Source organism: Tachyglossus aculeatus, chromosome 1, assembly GCF_015852505.1.
Source record: "Tachyglossus aculeatus isolate mTacAcu1 chromosome 1, mTacAcu1.pri, whole genome shotgun sequence".
Classification (NCBI taxonomy): Eukaryota; Metazoa; Chordata; class Mammalia; order Monotremata; family Tachyglossidae; genus Tachyglossus; species Tachyglossus aculeatus.
The window spans coordinates 29,841,832-29,856,925 of record NC_052066.1 but is presented as its reverse complement, the minus strand read 5'-3'; the positions used below and the strand labels follow the sequence as shown (position 1 = coordinate 29,856,925).

General features: G+C 45.3%; 1 protein-coding gene across 2 annotated transcripts in view; it reads right to left on the bottom strand.

The window, feature by feature from the left end:
• Positions 1 to 15,094, bottom strand: part of RNF168 (ring finger protein 168) — a 37,101-nt gene that overhangs the window by 8,677 nt on the left and 13,330 nt on the right. The window contains exons 4-5 of one of the 2 annotated variants that reach the window (XM_038751931.1): positions 8,074 to 8,256; positions 4,240 to 4,364 (exon numbers count right to left, since the gene is read on the bottom strand). In XM_038751931.1, coding sequence (XP_038607859.1) covers positions 4,240 to 4,364; positions 8,074 to 8,256 — 308 coding nt within the window. The remainder of the gene's footprint in view (positions 1 to 4,239; positions 4,365 to 8,073; positions 8,257 to 15,094) is intronic. The other variant, XM_038751932.1, reaches the window with a different exon arrangement.

Below are 15,094 nucleotides of genomic sequence, written 5' to 3'. Positions count from 1 at the left end.
AAGGAGTTTAAATCTATAGGGGAGATAAGTGGGCCCAAATTGGCACATAGTAAGCACTTAATAAATACCATAAATCAGATACAACAGCCACAAAAGCAGTAGCGTAGCCCACACTTCTGTATATGTCCATAATTTTATTTAGCGTATTGATGTCTCCCTCTCCACTTCTAGACTGTGAGCTCGTTGTGGCAGGGATCGTGTCTGTTTATTCATTCCATCGTATTTATTGAGCGCTTACTGTGTGCAGAGCCCTGGACTAAGCGCTTGGAAAGTGCAATTCAGCCACATTCATTCATTCAATCGTATTTACTGAGCGCCTACTGTGTGCAGGGCCCTGGACTAAGCGCTTGGAAAGTACAATTCAGCAACATTCATTCATTCAATCGTATTTATTGAGCGCTTACTGTGTGCAGAGCCCTGGACTAAGCGCTTGGAAAGTACAATTCAGCAACAGTCACTCATTCAATCGTATTTATTGAGCGCTTACTGTGTGCAGAGCACTGGACTAAGCGCTTGGGAAGTACAATTCAGCAACAGAGAGAGACGGTCCCTACCCAACAACGGGCTCACAGTCCAGAAAGGGGGGAGAGAGAGAAGAAAACAAGCAAACAGGCATCAGTAGCGTCAATATAAATAAACAGATTTATAGATTCATTCATTCAATCGTATTTATTGAGCGCTTACTGTGTGCAGAGCACTGGACAAAGCGCTTGGGAAGTACAAGTTGGTGACATATAGAGACGGTCCCTACCCATATAATAATAATAATGATAGCATTTATTAAGCGCTTACCATGTGCAAAGCACTGTTCTAAGCGCTGGGGAAGTTACAAGGTGATGAGCCTGTCCCACGGGGGGCTCACAGTCTTAATCCTCATTTTCCAGATGAGGGAACTGAGGCCCAGAGAAGTGAAGTGACTTGCCCAAAGTCACACAGCTGGCAGTTGGCAGAGCCGGGATACGAACCCATGACCTCTGACGCCAAAGCCCGGGCTCTTTCCACTGAGCCATGCTGCTTCCCTACACACACACACACACATACATATATATATATATATGTATATATATATATATATATATATATATATACGTGTGTGTATATATATATATACACATATATACCTATATGTATATGTATATATATATATATATATACATACATATACATATATACCTATATGTATATATACACATCAGAGCAAGTAAACAGGCATTAATATAAGTGAATAGAATGTACCTATATACACTTAGTACAAGCGCTTAGTACAGTGCTCTGCACACAATAAGCGTTCAATAAATACGACTGAACGAATACACAAGTGCTGTGGGGTGGGGAGCGGGGGTAGAGCGAAGGGAGCGAGTCGGGGCGATGGGGAGCTGAGGAAAAGGGGGGCTTAGTCTGGGAAGGCCTCCTGGAGGAGGTGAAATGTTTATTGTATTGTGCTTTCCCAAATACTTAGGACAGTGCTCTGCACACAATAAGCGCTTAATAAATAATAATAATAATAATGGCATTTATTAAGCACTTACTATGTGCAAAGAGAAGACTGTATCCCCAGCTTTAATTCTATTTGTTCTGACGACTCTGACATTTGTCTCCATGTTTTGTTTTGTTGTCTGTCTCCCCCTTCTAATAATAATAACAATGATGGCATTTATTAAGCGCTTACTATGTGCAAAGCACCGTTCTAAGCGCTGGGGGGGATACAAGGTGATCAGGTTGTCCCACGAGGGGCTCACAGTCTTCATCCCCATTTGACAGATGAGGGAATGAGGCCCAGGGAAGTGAAGTGACCGGCCCAAAGTCACCCAGCTGACAGGTGGCGGAGCTGGGATTTGAACCCATGACCTCTGACTCCAAAGCCCGGGCTCTTTTCCACTGAGCCGCGCTGCTTCCCCTCCGACTGAAGGAATGAAGAACACAGCTATTCGTGATTAACTAACATGAGCATCAGCTATTCGTGATCAGAGACAGAGGCTGAAGGTCTGACGGGATCCATCAGTGGTATGTCTTGAGTGCTTCCGGGGTGCAGGGCACTGTACTGAGCGCTCGGCAGACTACTCTGTAATACTGTTGCTCCCCAACGATTGACTGACTGATTGACTTACAATTCGAAAGAGTTGGTGGTCACGTTCCCTGCCCGTAGTAAGCTTGCAGTCTAGAGGATGACATAAGGCTATGGGAGAGCCGGAATGAGCCAGGGTCAGCCCGTCCATCCTATTTACTGAGCGCTTACCGTGTGCTGAGCACAGTACTAAGCGCTTGGGAGAGTACAACATGACAATAAACAGACACGCTCCCTGCCCACAATGAGCTTACAGTCTACAGAGAAGCAGCGTGGCTCAGTGGAAAGAGCCTGGGCTTTGGAGTCAGGGGTCATGGGTTCGATTCCCGGCTCTGCCAATTGTCAGCTGGGTGACTTTGGGCAAGTCACTTCGCTTCTCTGGGTCTCAGTTCCCTCATCTGTAAAATGGGGATGAAGACTGTGAGCCCCCCGTGGGACAATCTGATCTCCTTGTAACCTCCCCAGCGCTTAGAACAGTGCTTTGCACATAGTAAGCACTTAATAAATACCATCATTATTATTATTATTATTAATCCCACTGCTGGGTGACCTTGCCTTCATCCTCTCCAGGGAACAGATCCACATATTTACTTACTTGTACCTATTTACTATTCCATTTATTTTCATCATCATCAATCGTATCTATTGAGCGCTTACTGTGTGCAGAGCACTGTACTAAGCGCTTGGGAAGTACAAGTTGGCAACATACAGAGACAGTCCCTACCCAACAGTGGGCTCACAGTCTAAAAGGGGGAGACAGAGAACAAAACCAAACGTACTAACAAAATAAAATAAATAGAATAGATATGTACAAGTAAAATCAATCAATAAATAGAGTAATAAATATGTACATACATATATACATATATACAGGTGCTGTGGGGAAGGGAAGGAGGTAAGATGGGGGGGATGGAGAGGGGGACGATAGTGATGTGCCTATAGCTATAACTCTATTTGTTCTGACGACTTTGACACCTGTCTCCATGTTTTGTTTTGTTGTCTGTCTCCCCCTTCTAGACCGTGAGCCCGTTGTTGGGTAGGGACCGTCTCTATATGTTGCCAACTTGTACTTCCCAAGCGCTTAGTACAGTGCTCGGCACACAGTAAGCGCTCAGTAAGTACGACTGAATGAATGAATCCACTCATCTTTTTTTCCTCTTAAGAGACAGAGGGAGACAGAGACAGAGAGAGAGAGAGGGTGAGGGAGAGAGAGAAAGAGAAAGAGAAAGAAAAGGGGGGAAGGGGCAGAGACAGTGAGAAAAAGAAAACCAGATGTCTGATGATTAAAAAAAAGAGCCCTTTTTTACTTCCCCATGGTGCTGAATATTTGTCCTTTGAATACCACACGGGTTAAAAGTAGAGCCCGATAAGAGAATGTATTAATAAATACCCGGCCCGAAGGACTTACTTTTGAATATCTCCAACATCAATCATCAATCGTATTTATTGAGCGCTTACTGTGTGCAGAGCACTGTACTAAGCGCTTGGGAAGTACAAGTTGGCAACATATAGAGACAGTCCCTACCCAAAAATAATGATGGCATTTATTAAGCGCTTACTATGTGCAAAGCACTGTTCTAAGCGCTGGGGAATTTTACAAGGTGATCAGGTTGTCCCACGGGGGGCTCGCAGTCTCAATCCCCATTTTACAGATGAGGTAACTGAGGCACAGAGAGTGACTTGCCCAAAGTCACACAGCTGACCATTGGCAGAGCCGGGGGTTCGAACCCATGACCTCTGACTCCAAAGCCCGGGCTCTTCTCCACTGAGCCACGCTGCTTAGTGGGCTCACAGTCTAAAAGGGGGAGACAGAGAACAAAACCAAGCATACTAACAAAATAAAATAAATAGAATAGATACGCACAAGCAAAATAAATAAATAATAAATAAATAAATAAATAAATAAATAAATAAAGAGTAACAAATATGTACAAACATATATACAGGTGCTGTGGGGAAGGGAAGGAGGTAAGATGGGGGGATGGAGAGGGGGACGAGGCGGAGAGGAAGGAAGGGGCTCAGTCTGGGAAGGCCTCCTGGAGGAGGTGAGCTCTCAGTAGGGCCTTGTGTTCTCCGTGTGTTCTCTTCCGCAGAAGCCAGCGGAGGCGGACATCGATTACGCCTTTCCCTCGTCTGTGTACGGAATTAATAGATGCCCGGCCCGAAGGACTTACTTTTGAATATCTCCATCGCTGCGTGGTCTGGTCTTGCCTGACTTCCGAGTCTTCGGTGTAGTCGGATCAGATTGTTTGGGCGTCAGAGAAGAGCTGAAGACACCTCCCTCGGTCTTGGGCTTGTTCTTCCGTAACAGAAAATGTACAGAAGAAATCAGGAAGGAGAGTTTTATGCAATTACCCAGGCCTGTACCACAAAAACCCAGAAATAATTCAGTGGCATTTTTAATCTCAAGATGTTCCGGCTTCTGAGTCTGCCGCTAGTGTGGCTTAGTGGAAAGAGCCCGGGCTTGAGAGGCAGGGGTTGTGGGTTCTAATTTATTACTCTATTTATTTATTTCTTTTACTTGTCCATATCTATTCTATTTATTTTATTTTGTTAGTATGTTTGGTTTTGTTCTCTGTCTCCCGCTTTTAGACTGTGACCCCGCTGTTGGGTAGGGACTGTATATGTTGCCAACTTGGACTTCCCAAGCACTTAGTACAGTGCTCTGCACACAGTAAGCGCTCAATAAATACGATTGATGATGATGACGGCTCCGCCGCTTCTCAGCTGGGTGACCTTGGGCAAGTCACTTCACTTCTCCGGGCCTCAGTTCCCTCATCTGGAAAACGGGGAAGAAGACTGTGAGCCCCACGTGGGATAATCTGATTACCTTGTATTTCCCCCAGGGTTTAGAACAGTGCTTGGCACATAGTAAGCGCTTAACAAATACCATCATTATTATTATTATTCAGTCGTATTTATTGAGCGCTTACTGTGTGCAGAGCACTGGACTGTTATTAGTCCTGAGGGAACTAAGAGAATGCAGAGACAATCCCCCCTGAGCCTGAAATGACACCCTAATTTAATTCCAGGATCGTAGGTTTGACCTAATTTACTAATCGGGAAGCGGCGTGGCTCAGTGGAAAGAGCCCGGGCTTGGGAGTCAGAGGAGCTGAGTTCTAATTCTGCCTCTGCCATTTGTCTGCTGGGTGACCTTAAGCAAGTCACTTAACTTCTCTCAGTTACCTCATCTGTAAAATGGGAATTAAGTACCGTGAGCCCCTTGTGGGGCAACCAGATTACCCTGTATCTACTCCAGCGCTCAGAACGGCACTTGGTGCGTGACCTTAGGCAAGTCACTTAACTTCTCTGTGCCTCAGTTACCTCATCTGTAAAACGAGAATTAAGAACTGTGAGCCCCTTGTGGGGCAACCAGAGAAGCAGCGTGGCTCAGTGGAAAGAGCCTGGACTTTGGAGTCAGAGGTCATGGGTTCGAATCCCGAACCCGCCACATGCCTGCTGTGTGATCTTGGGAACTTCTCTGGGCCTCAGTTACCTCATCTGTAAAATGGGGATTAAGACTGTGAGCCCCACGTGGGACAACCTGATCACCCTGTATCCCCCCCAGAGCTTAGAACAGTGCTTTGCACATAGTAAGCGCTTAACAAATGCCAATTATTATTATTATTACTCCAGCGCTTAGAACGGTACTTGGCACGTGACCTTAGGCAAGTCACTTAACTTCTCTGTGCCTCAGTTACCTCATCTGTAAAATGGGAATTAGGAACTGTGAGCTCCTTGTGGGACAACCTGATTACCCTGTATCTACTCCAGCGCTTAGAACAGTACTTGGCACATAGTAAGCACTTAACAAATACCATCATTATTATTATTATTATTATTATCATTATATATCAGTGAGTAGAAATATCCATTATTTAACAAGATGATGTTCCTCTCCTCCTCTTTCCCTTCCTGTCTTTCTTGGAATCATTGTCCGCTCTTCTTTCTCACCAACTCTTGTTCATTTGCAAGCATTTTCTTTAGTGAGGGGCAGGGAGGAAGAGAAGGAGTGAGAAGCAGCATGGCCTAGGGGAAAGAGCCACTTTCCACTGGGAGCCAGGGGGATCTGGGTTCTAATTCCAGCTCGGCCACTCAGTTGCTGTGTGTCCCTGGGCAAGTCACTTAACTTCTCTGGGCCTCAGTTTCCTCACTGTTCACTTCCCTCAGACTGGGAGCCCCAAATGGGACCGAGACTGGCTGATCAGCTTAGATTGTAGCTAAGCCCTGGGGTAGATCTGCATAATGAGTGCTTAATTTATTAATAATAATAATAACAATGATGGCATTTGTTAAGCGCTTACCAAGTGGAAAGCACTGTTCTAAGCGCTGGGGAGGTTACAAGGTGATCACATTGTCCCACATGGGGCTCACAGTCTTAATTCCCATTTTCTGGATGAGGGAACTGAGGCCCAGAGAAGTGAAGTGACTTGCCCAAAGTCACACAGCTGACAAGTGGCGGAGCGGGGATTTGAACCCATGACCACAGACTCCCAAGCCCGGGCTCTTTCCACTGAGCCACGCTGCTTCTCTAATTCACATTAATTTCACACCACCACCATCAAAATGATTTACCGGGCCTCCTCCAGACACCCCTCTTCCCAGTTTCCCCTCTCCGAGACCCGCTAGAACTATGCAGAGAGCTCTTCTTCTTAGGTTTCTTGACCCACTCTTTTATTCATTCAGTTGTATTTATTGAGCGCTTGTTGTGTGCGGAGAGCTGTATTAAGTGATTGGGAGAGGACAGAATCTTTAATCCCCAGAATCTTTAATTTTCTCCTGACGGGGGTGAGAAGCAGGGAGGTTGGGACAGCAGAGAGGAAGGGAAGAGAAGAAGAAGAAGAAGAAGGAGGAGGAAGAAGGAGGATGGAGGAGGAGGGAGGAGGGAGGAGGAGAAGGGGAAGAAGAGGGAGAAGAAGAAGAAGAAGAAGAAGAGGAGGAGAAGGGGGAGGGGAAGAAAAGGGAGAAGAAGAAGAAGAGGAGGAGGAGGGGGAGGAGGAGGGGGAGAGGGAGGAGGAGGAGGAGAGGGACGAGGAGGAGGAGGAGAAGAAGATGAAAGAAGAAGAAAGAAGGAAAGAAAGGAAGGAGGAGGAGGAGGAGGAAGGAGGAGGAGGAGGAAGAAAGAAAGAAAGAAAGGGGGAGGAGGAGGAGAAAGAAAGAAAGAAAGAAAGAAAGGAAGAAGAGGAGGAGGAGGAGGAGGAGGAAAGATGAAAGAAGAAGAAAGAAGAAGAAGAAGAAAGAAGAAGAAGAAGAAGAAGAAGAAGAAGAAGAAGAAGAAGAAGAAGAAGAAGAAGAAGGAAAGAAAGAAAGGAAGGAGAAGGAGGAGGAAGGAGGAGGAGGAAGAAAGAAAGAAAGAAAGAAAGAAAGAAAGAAAGAAAGAAAGGAAGGAAGGAAGGAAGAAAGAAAGGAAGGAAGAAAGAAAGGAAGGAAGAAAGGAAGGAAGAAGAGGGGGAGGAGGAGGAGGAGGAAAGATGAAAGAAGAAGGAAGAAGAAGAAGAAGAAGAAGAAGGAGGAGAAGGAGAAGAAGAGGGAGAAGAGGAGTGCTTTGCACATAGTAAGCGCTTAACAAATACCATCAATAATAGTAAGTGCTTAATAAATGCCATCATCATCATCATCTTGCAACCTCCCCAGTGCGTAGAACAGTGCTTTGCACATAGTAAGCGCTTAATAAATGCCATCATCATTCCCCCTTCTAGACTGTGAGCCTAACGTTGGGTAGGGACCGTCTCTATATGTTGCCAACTTGTACTTCCCAAGCGCTTAATCCAGTGCTCTGCACACAGTAAGCACTCAATAAATATGATTGATTGGTTGATTGATCATCATTCATTCAATCGTATTTATTGAGCGCTTACTGTGTGCACAGCACTGTACCAAGCACTTGGGAATCATCATCTTGTAACCTCCCCAGCGCTTAGAACAGTGCTTTGCACATAGTAAGCGCTTAACAAATGCCATTATTATTATTATTACAAAAATCGTTTCATTCCTCGACTTGGACTCACCAGGTTGATGCTCAGTTTCCGCGCAATCTCTTCATCCAGTTTCAACTGCTTCTCCACTTCCCACCGCCTCTGTTCCGCTTGCCTTTGTTCTTCCTCCTCCTCCTCTTTCAGGAGTCTCTGAATGTATTCTGCGCTGGCCTTCCTCTCCTCTTCTTCGTACGCTCGCCGCTCCGCCTCCACCTCCAATAAGCGACGGCAGAATATGACGGAATGAATGAATGGACTGCCATTAATACCGACAAGGACGATCGCGCTATGTATTAAGCGCTTCCTATACTGCGAGGGCTGTGCGCGGCACTGGGGTAGATACAAGATCATCACGTGTGTTACAGTCCCTGCCCTGTTCCGGGCTCACAATCTAAGAAGGGCGATTATCCAGCGTGGCTCAGGGGAAGGAGCCCGGGCTTGGGGGTCAGAGGTCATGGGTTCGAATCCCGACTCCGCCACATGTCTGCTGTGTGACCTTGGGCAAGTCACTTCACTTCTCTGAGCCTCAGTTCCCTCATCTGTAAAATGGGGATTAAGACTGGGAGCCCCACGTGGGACAACTTGATCACCTTGCATCCCCCCCCAGCGCTTAGAACAGTGTGCTGCCCATAGTAAGCGCTTAACAAATGCCATTATTATTATTAGAAGGGGGAGACAGAGAACACAAGACATATTAAGAAAGTAAAAGAAATAGAATAAATATGTCCAAATTAAATAGAGTAATAAATCTGTACAAACATATATAGAGGTGCTGTGGGGAGGGGAAGGAGGTAAGGCGGGGGTGGGATGGGGAGGGAAGGATTATCGCACAGATACCCCAGGATTTAGTACAGTGCTTGGCACAATGTAAGCACTTCAAGCCACTGGGCTGTGTGACCTCGGGTAAGTCACGTAACTTCTCTGTGCCCCTTTTCTGATCTGAAAACTGGGAATTTAATTCCGGGTGTCCCTTATATGGTGGGCCCCTTGTGGGACCTGATTATCTTGGATCTACCTTCGTAAAGTGCTTCGCACATAGTAAGCAGCAGCGTGGCTCAGCGGAAAGAGCCCGGGCTTGGGAGTCAGAGGTCATGGGTTCGAATCCCGGCTCCACCACGTGTCTGCTGTGTGACTTTGGGCAAGTCACTTCACTTCTCTGTGCCTCAGTTCCCTCATCGGTAAAACGGGGATTAAGACTGTGAGCCCCCCGTGGGACAACCTGATCACCTTGTAACCCCCCTCCAGCGCTTAGAACAGTGCTTTGCACATAGTAAGCGCTTAACAAATGCCATCATCTTCATCCATTCATTCGTATTTATTGAGCACTTGTGTGCCGATCACTGGACTAAGCGCTTGGCAGTGTAGCTCAGTGGAAAGAGCACAGGCTTTGGAGTCAGAGGTCATGGGTTCGAATCCCGGCTCTGCCACTTGTCAGCTGTGTGACTTTGGGCAAGTCACTTCTCTGTGCCTCAGTTCCCTCATCTGTAAAATGGGGATTAAGACTGTGAGCCTCCTGTGGGACAACCTGATTGCCTTGTAACCTCCCCAGCGCTTAGAACAGTGCTTTGCACATAGTAAGCGCTTAATAAATGCTTAATAAGCACTTAATAAATCTCCCAAGTGCTTAGTACAGTGCTCTGCACACAGTAAGCATGCAATAAATACAACTGGATTGAATAAATGCTATCATTATTATTATTACTACTATACAACAATAGTCACATTCCCTGCCCACAAGGAGATTACAGCCTGGGGTTGGGGGGAAGAGGCAGCAATATAAATAAAATCACAGATAATAATAATAATAATAATGTTATTTGTTTAGCGCTTACTATGTGCCAAGCACTGTTCTAAGCACTGGGGAGGTTACAAGGTGATCAGGCGGTCCCACGGGGGGCTCACAGGTTTAATCCCCATTTTCCAGATGAGGGAACTGAGGCCCAGAAAAGTGAAGTGACTTGCCCCAAGTCACATAACTGACAGGTGGTGGAGCCGGGATTTGAACCCATGACCTCGGACTCCAAAGCCTATCCATCCACAGCTCTACACATAAGTGCTGTGGGGCTGGGGAGGAGAAAGGGGAGCAAGTCAGGGCGACCCAAAAGGGAGTGGGAGATGAAGAAAAGTGGGCCTTCGTGGCTCAGTAGAAAGAGCTCGGGCTTGGGAGTCAGAGGTCATGGGTTCAAATCCCAGCTCCGCCGCTTGTTAGCTGTGTGCCTTTGGGCAAGTCACTTAACTTCTCTATGCCTCAGTTACCTCATCTGTAAAATTCATTCAATCGTATTTATTGAGCGCTTACTGTGTGCAAAGCACTGTACTAAGCACTTGGGAATTACAAGTTGGGAACATATAGAGATGGTTCCTATTCAACAGCAGGCTCACAGTCTAGAAGGGGAAGCCAGACAATGAAATAAAACATATTAACAAGATAAAATAAATAGATTAAATATATACACATACAATAAATGAATTCGTTCATTCATTCCGTCATATTTATTGAGCGCTTACTGTGTGCAGAGCACTGTACTAAGCGCTTGGGAAGTCCAAGTTGGCAACAGATAGAGGCAGTCTAGATGGGGATTAAAACTGTGAGCCCCCCCGTGGGACAACCTGATCACCTTGTAACCTCCCCAGTGCTTAGAACAGTGCTTTGCACATAGTAAGTGCTTAACAAATATCATTATTATTATTATTATTGTGGAAGGTGGCAATCAACTTTTTCAGGCCTTACTAAGGATATTCCTCTGTGGCTCAGGGCCCCTGCTCCTGATGTACAGCCAGGGTTACAAATGGCCCAATGGAGCTTTCGCACACCCTTCTTCCTTATAATAATAATAATAATAATAATAATAACGATAATAATGGCATTAGTTAATAATCAATCAGTCAATCGTATTTATTGAGCGCTTACTGTGTGTAGAGCACTGTACTAAGCACTTGGGAAGTACAAGCTGGCAGCATTATTATTATTAATAATAATAATAATAATGATGCCAGCTTGTAATAATGACGGCATTTATTTAGCGCTTACTATGTGCAAAGCACTGTACTAAGCGCTGGGGAATTTACAAGGTGATCAGGTTGTCCCACGGGGGGCTCAAGGTCTTAATCCCCATTTTACAGAGGAGGTACCTGAGGTCCAGAGAAGTGAAGTGACTTGCCCAAGGTCACACAGGTGACAAGCTGTGGAGCAGGATTCGAACCCCTGACGTCTGACTCAAAAGCCCGGGCTCTTGCCACTGAACCACACTGCTTCTCTATACTGTACTACACTATAGCGTAATATACTATATACTATCCTATTCCCAAGCGCTTAGTACAGTGCTCTACACACAGTAAGCGCTCAATAAATACGACTGATTGAATGAATGAACGATACAGTCCCCAAAGCGCTTACTATGTTCCAGGTACTCTTTTCATTCATTCATTCATTCATTCAATGGCATTTATTGAGCACTTACTGTGTGCAGAGCACTGTACTAAGCGCTTGGGAAGTACAAGTCGGCAACATATAGAGACAGTCCCTACCCAACAATGGGTAAGCGCTGGGGTAATAAGAATAATAATGATGATGGTACTTGTTAAGCGCTTACTATGTGCCAAGCACTGTTCTAAGGGGTAATCAGGTTGTCCCACGTGCAGCTCACCATCTTCATCCCCATTTTACAGATGAGGGAACTGAGGCACAGAGAAGTGAACTGGTTTGGCCAAGGTCACACAGCAGACGAGTGGCGGAGCCAGGATTAGAACCCACGACCTCTGACTCCCAAACTGAACTGAGAGAGAAAGGCACACACACTCCAGGACACTACTGTCGTCTTGGTTAAGCACTGGAAATCAGCTGGGCTTATTAGCACTTCACTTCTCTGTGCCTCAGTTCCCCCAGCTGTAAAATGGAAGCAGCGTGGCTCAGTGGAAAGAGCCCGAGCTTTGGAGTCAGAAGTCGTGGGTTCAAATCCCGGCTCCTCCAATTGTCAGCTGGGTGACTTTGGGGAAGTCACTTCACTTCTCTGGGCCTCAGTTACCTCATCTGGAAAATGGGGATTAAGATCGTGAGCCCCCCGTGGGACAACCTGATCACCTTGCAACCTCCCCAGCGCTTAGAACAGTGCTTTGCGCATAGTAAGCACTTAACAAATGCCATTATTATTTATTATTAAAATGGGGATTAAGACCATGAGCCCCCCGTGGGACAACCTGATCACCTTGCAACCTCCCCAGTGCTTAGAACAGTGCTTTGCGCATAGTAAGCGCTTAATAAATGCCATTATTATTTATTATTAAAATGGGGATTAAGATCGTGAGCCCCATGTGGGACAACCTGATCACCTTGTAACCTCCCCAGCGCTTAGAACAGTGCTTTGCACATAGTAAGCGCTTAACAAATGCCATCATTATTTATTATTAAAATGGGGATTAAGACTGTGAGCCCCACGTGGGACAACCTGATCACCTTGTATCGATCCCAGCGCTTTGGACAAGGTAAGCGCTTAACAAATACCATCATCATCATCATCATCATTATTATTATTATTATTAGCAGAGGGGTGATGCGCTGTTTCTGTCCCCTATACAACGGTCATGGAGGTGGTGAGGGAGAGACTATTTCTCCTCACAAAAAAAGGGAATTAGCTTTTTTTTTTAAAAAAAAATGGTATTTGTTAAGCACTTATTGGGTGCTAGGCACTGTACTTAGCGCTGGGGTAGGTAAAAAAAAATCAGGCTGTATGTATGTCCCATTAAGCGCTTAGTACAGTGCTCTGCACACAGTAATAATAATAATGATGGCATTTGTTAAGCGCTTACTATGTGCAAAGCACTGTTCTAAGTGCTGGGGAGGATACAAGGTGATTAAGTTGTCCCACGTGGGGCTCACAGTCAATCCCCATTTTACAGATGAGGTAACTGAGGCTCAGAGAAGTTAAGTGCCTTGCCCAAGGTCACACAGCAGACACGTGGCGGAGCCGGGATTTGAACCCATGACCCCTGACTCCAAAGCCGTGTTCTTTCCCCTGAGCCACGCTGCTTCTGTAAGCGCTCAATAAATACGACTGATTGATTGACTGATTAGGGGCTTACAGTCTTGATCCCCATTTTCCCGAGGGAATTGAGACAAAGAGTAGCAAACTGACTTGTCAAGGGTCATGAGGGAGACAAGCGGAAGAACAGGAATTAAAACCAGGGTCCTTCTAACTCCCAGACGCGCACTCTTTTCCACTAGGCCACAGCGCTTCTCTCACTGCTTAGTTATCCCTTGCTTCCAATTTCTTTCAACTCTCACATTCGGCGTGTCAGTTTACCCTACGGGTGTCTCCTTGACCTTTTCTGGATCTGCTCCTTCCTCCATTCGCTAAACGGGAATCCATCAGGATAAAGGTACTCCTCATATCCTGATTGTAGAGTATTCTATCAGCCTCCTCACTGGTCTACATATTTTCCGTCTTTTCCCTCCCCGGTCTGTGGCCAGAATCATCTCTTTAAAAAAAAGGAATTTGGCACTGATTTCTTCATTCCTCCAAAAGGCTCCGAGAGCCTCTCGTTCCTCTCCGCATTATAGAGAAATTCCCGACCACTGGTTTCCAAGCCAGCTCTCTCCCTCGTATTTACTTGGATCCAAATTTTTATCTCCATGCCACCCTGCCACTTTATTACTCTATTTATTTATTTATTTTATTTGTACATATTTATTCTATTAATTTTATTTTGTTAATATGTTTGGTTTTGTTGTCTGTCTCCCCCTTCTAGACTGTGAGCCCGTTGTTGGGTAGAGACCGTCTCTATAGGTTGCCAACTTGTACTTCCCAAGCGATTAGTACAGTGCTCTGCACACAGTAAGCGCTCAATAAATATGACTGAATGAATGAATGAATGAATTTGGGTATCATCAGGATAAAGGTACTCCTCATCACATGCTGACTGTAGAGTATTCTATCAGCCTCCTCACTGGTCTACCTATTTTCCATCTTTTCCCTCCCCAGTCTGTGACCAGAATCATCTCTCTGAAAAAAGGAATTTGGCACTGATTTCTTCATTCCTCCAAAAGGCTCTGAGAGGCTCTCATTCCTCTCCGTATTATAGAGAAATTCCCGACCACTGGTTTCCAAGCCAGCTCTCTCCCTCGTATTTACTTGGATCCAAATTTTTATCTCCATGCCACCCTGCCACTTTATTACTCTATTTATTTTATTTGTACATATTTATTCTATTAATTTAACTTTGTTAATATGTTTGGTTTTGTTCTCTGTCTCCCCCTTCTAGACTGTGAGCCCGTTGTTGGGTAGGGACTGTCTCTACAGGTTGCCAACTTGGACTTCCCAAGTGCTTAGTACAGTGCTCTGCACACAGTAAGCGCTCAATAAATATGATGGAATGAATGAATGAATGAATTTGGGTATCATCAGGATAAAGGTACTCATCATATGCTGATTGTGGAGTATTCTATCAGCCTCCTCACTGGTCTACCTATTTTCCATCTTTTCCCTCCCCGCTCTGTGGCCAGAATCATCTCTCTAAAAAAAAGGAATTTGGCACTGATTTCTTCATTCCTCCAAAAGGCTCCAATAGTCTCACATTCCTCTGTTATACAGAAATTCCTGACCACTGGGTTCCAAGCCAGCTATCTCCCTCATATTTACCTGGATCCAAATTTTTTTTTTTCCTCCATCCCCCCCTTCTTACCTCCTTCCCTTCCCCACAGCACCTGCATATATGTATATATGTTTGTACATATTTATTACTCTATTTATTGATTGATTTTACTTGTACATATCTATTCTATTTATTTTATTTTGTTAGTACGTTTGGTTTTGTTCTCTGTCTTCCCCTTTTAGACTGTGAGCCCACTGTTGGGTAGGGACTGTCTCTATATGTTGCCAATTTGTACTTCCCAAGCGCTTAGTACAGTGCTCTGCACATAGTAAGCGCTCAATAAATACGATTGATGATGCTGATATTTACCTGGATCCAAATTTTTTTTTTTTACCTCCACGCCACCCTGCCCCGCCACACCACGCTGGTTCCCCAACTTGGATATCCGGCCTCGTCTCGACGCTGA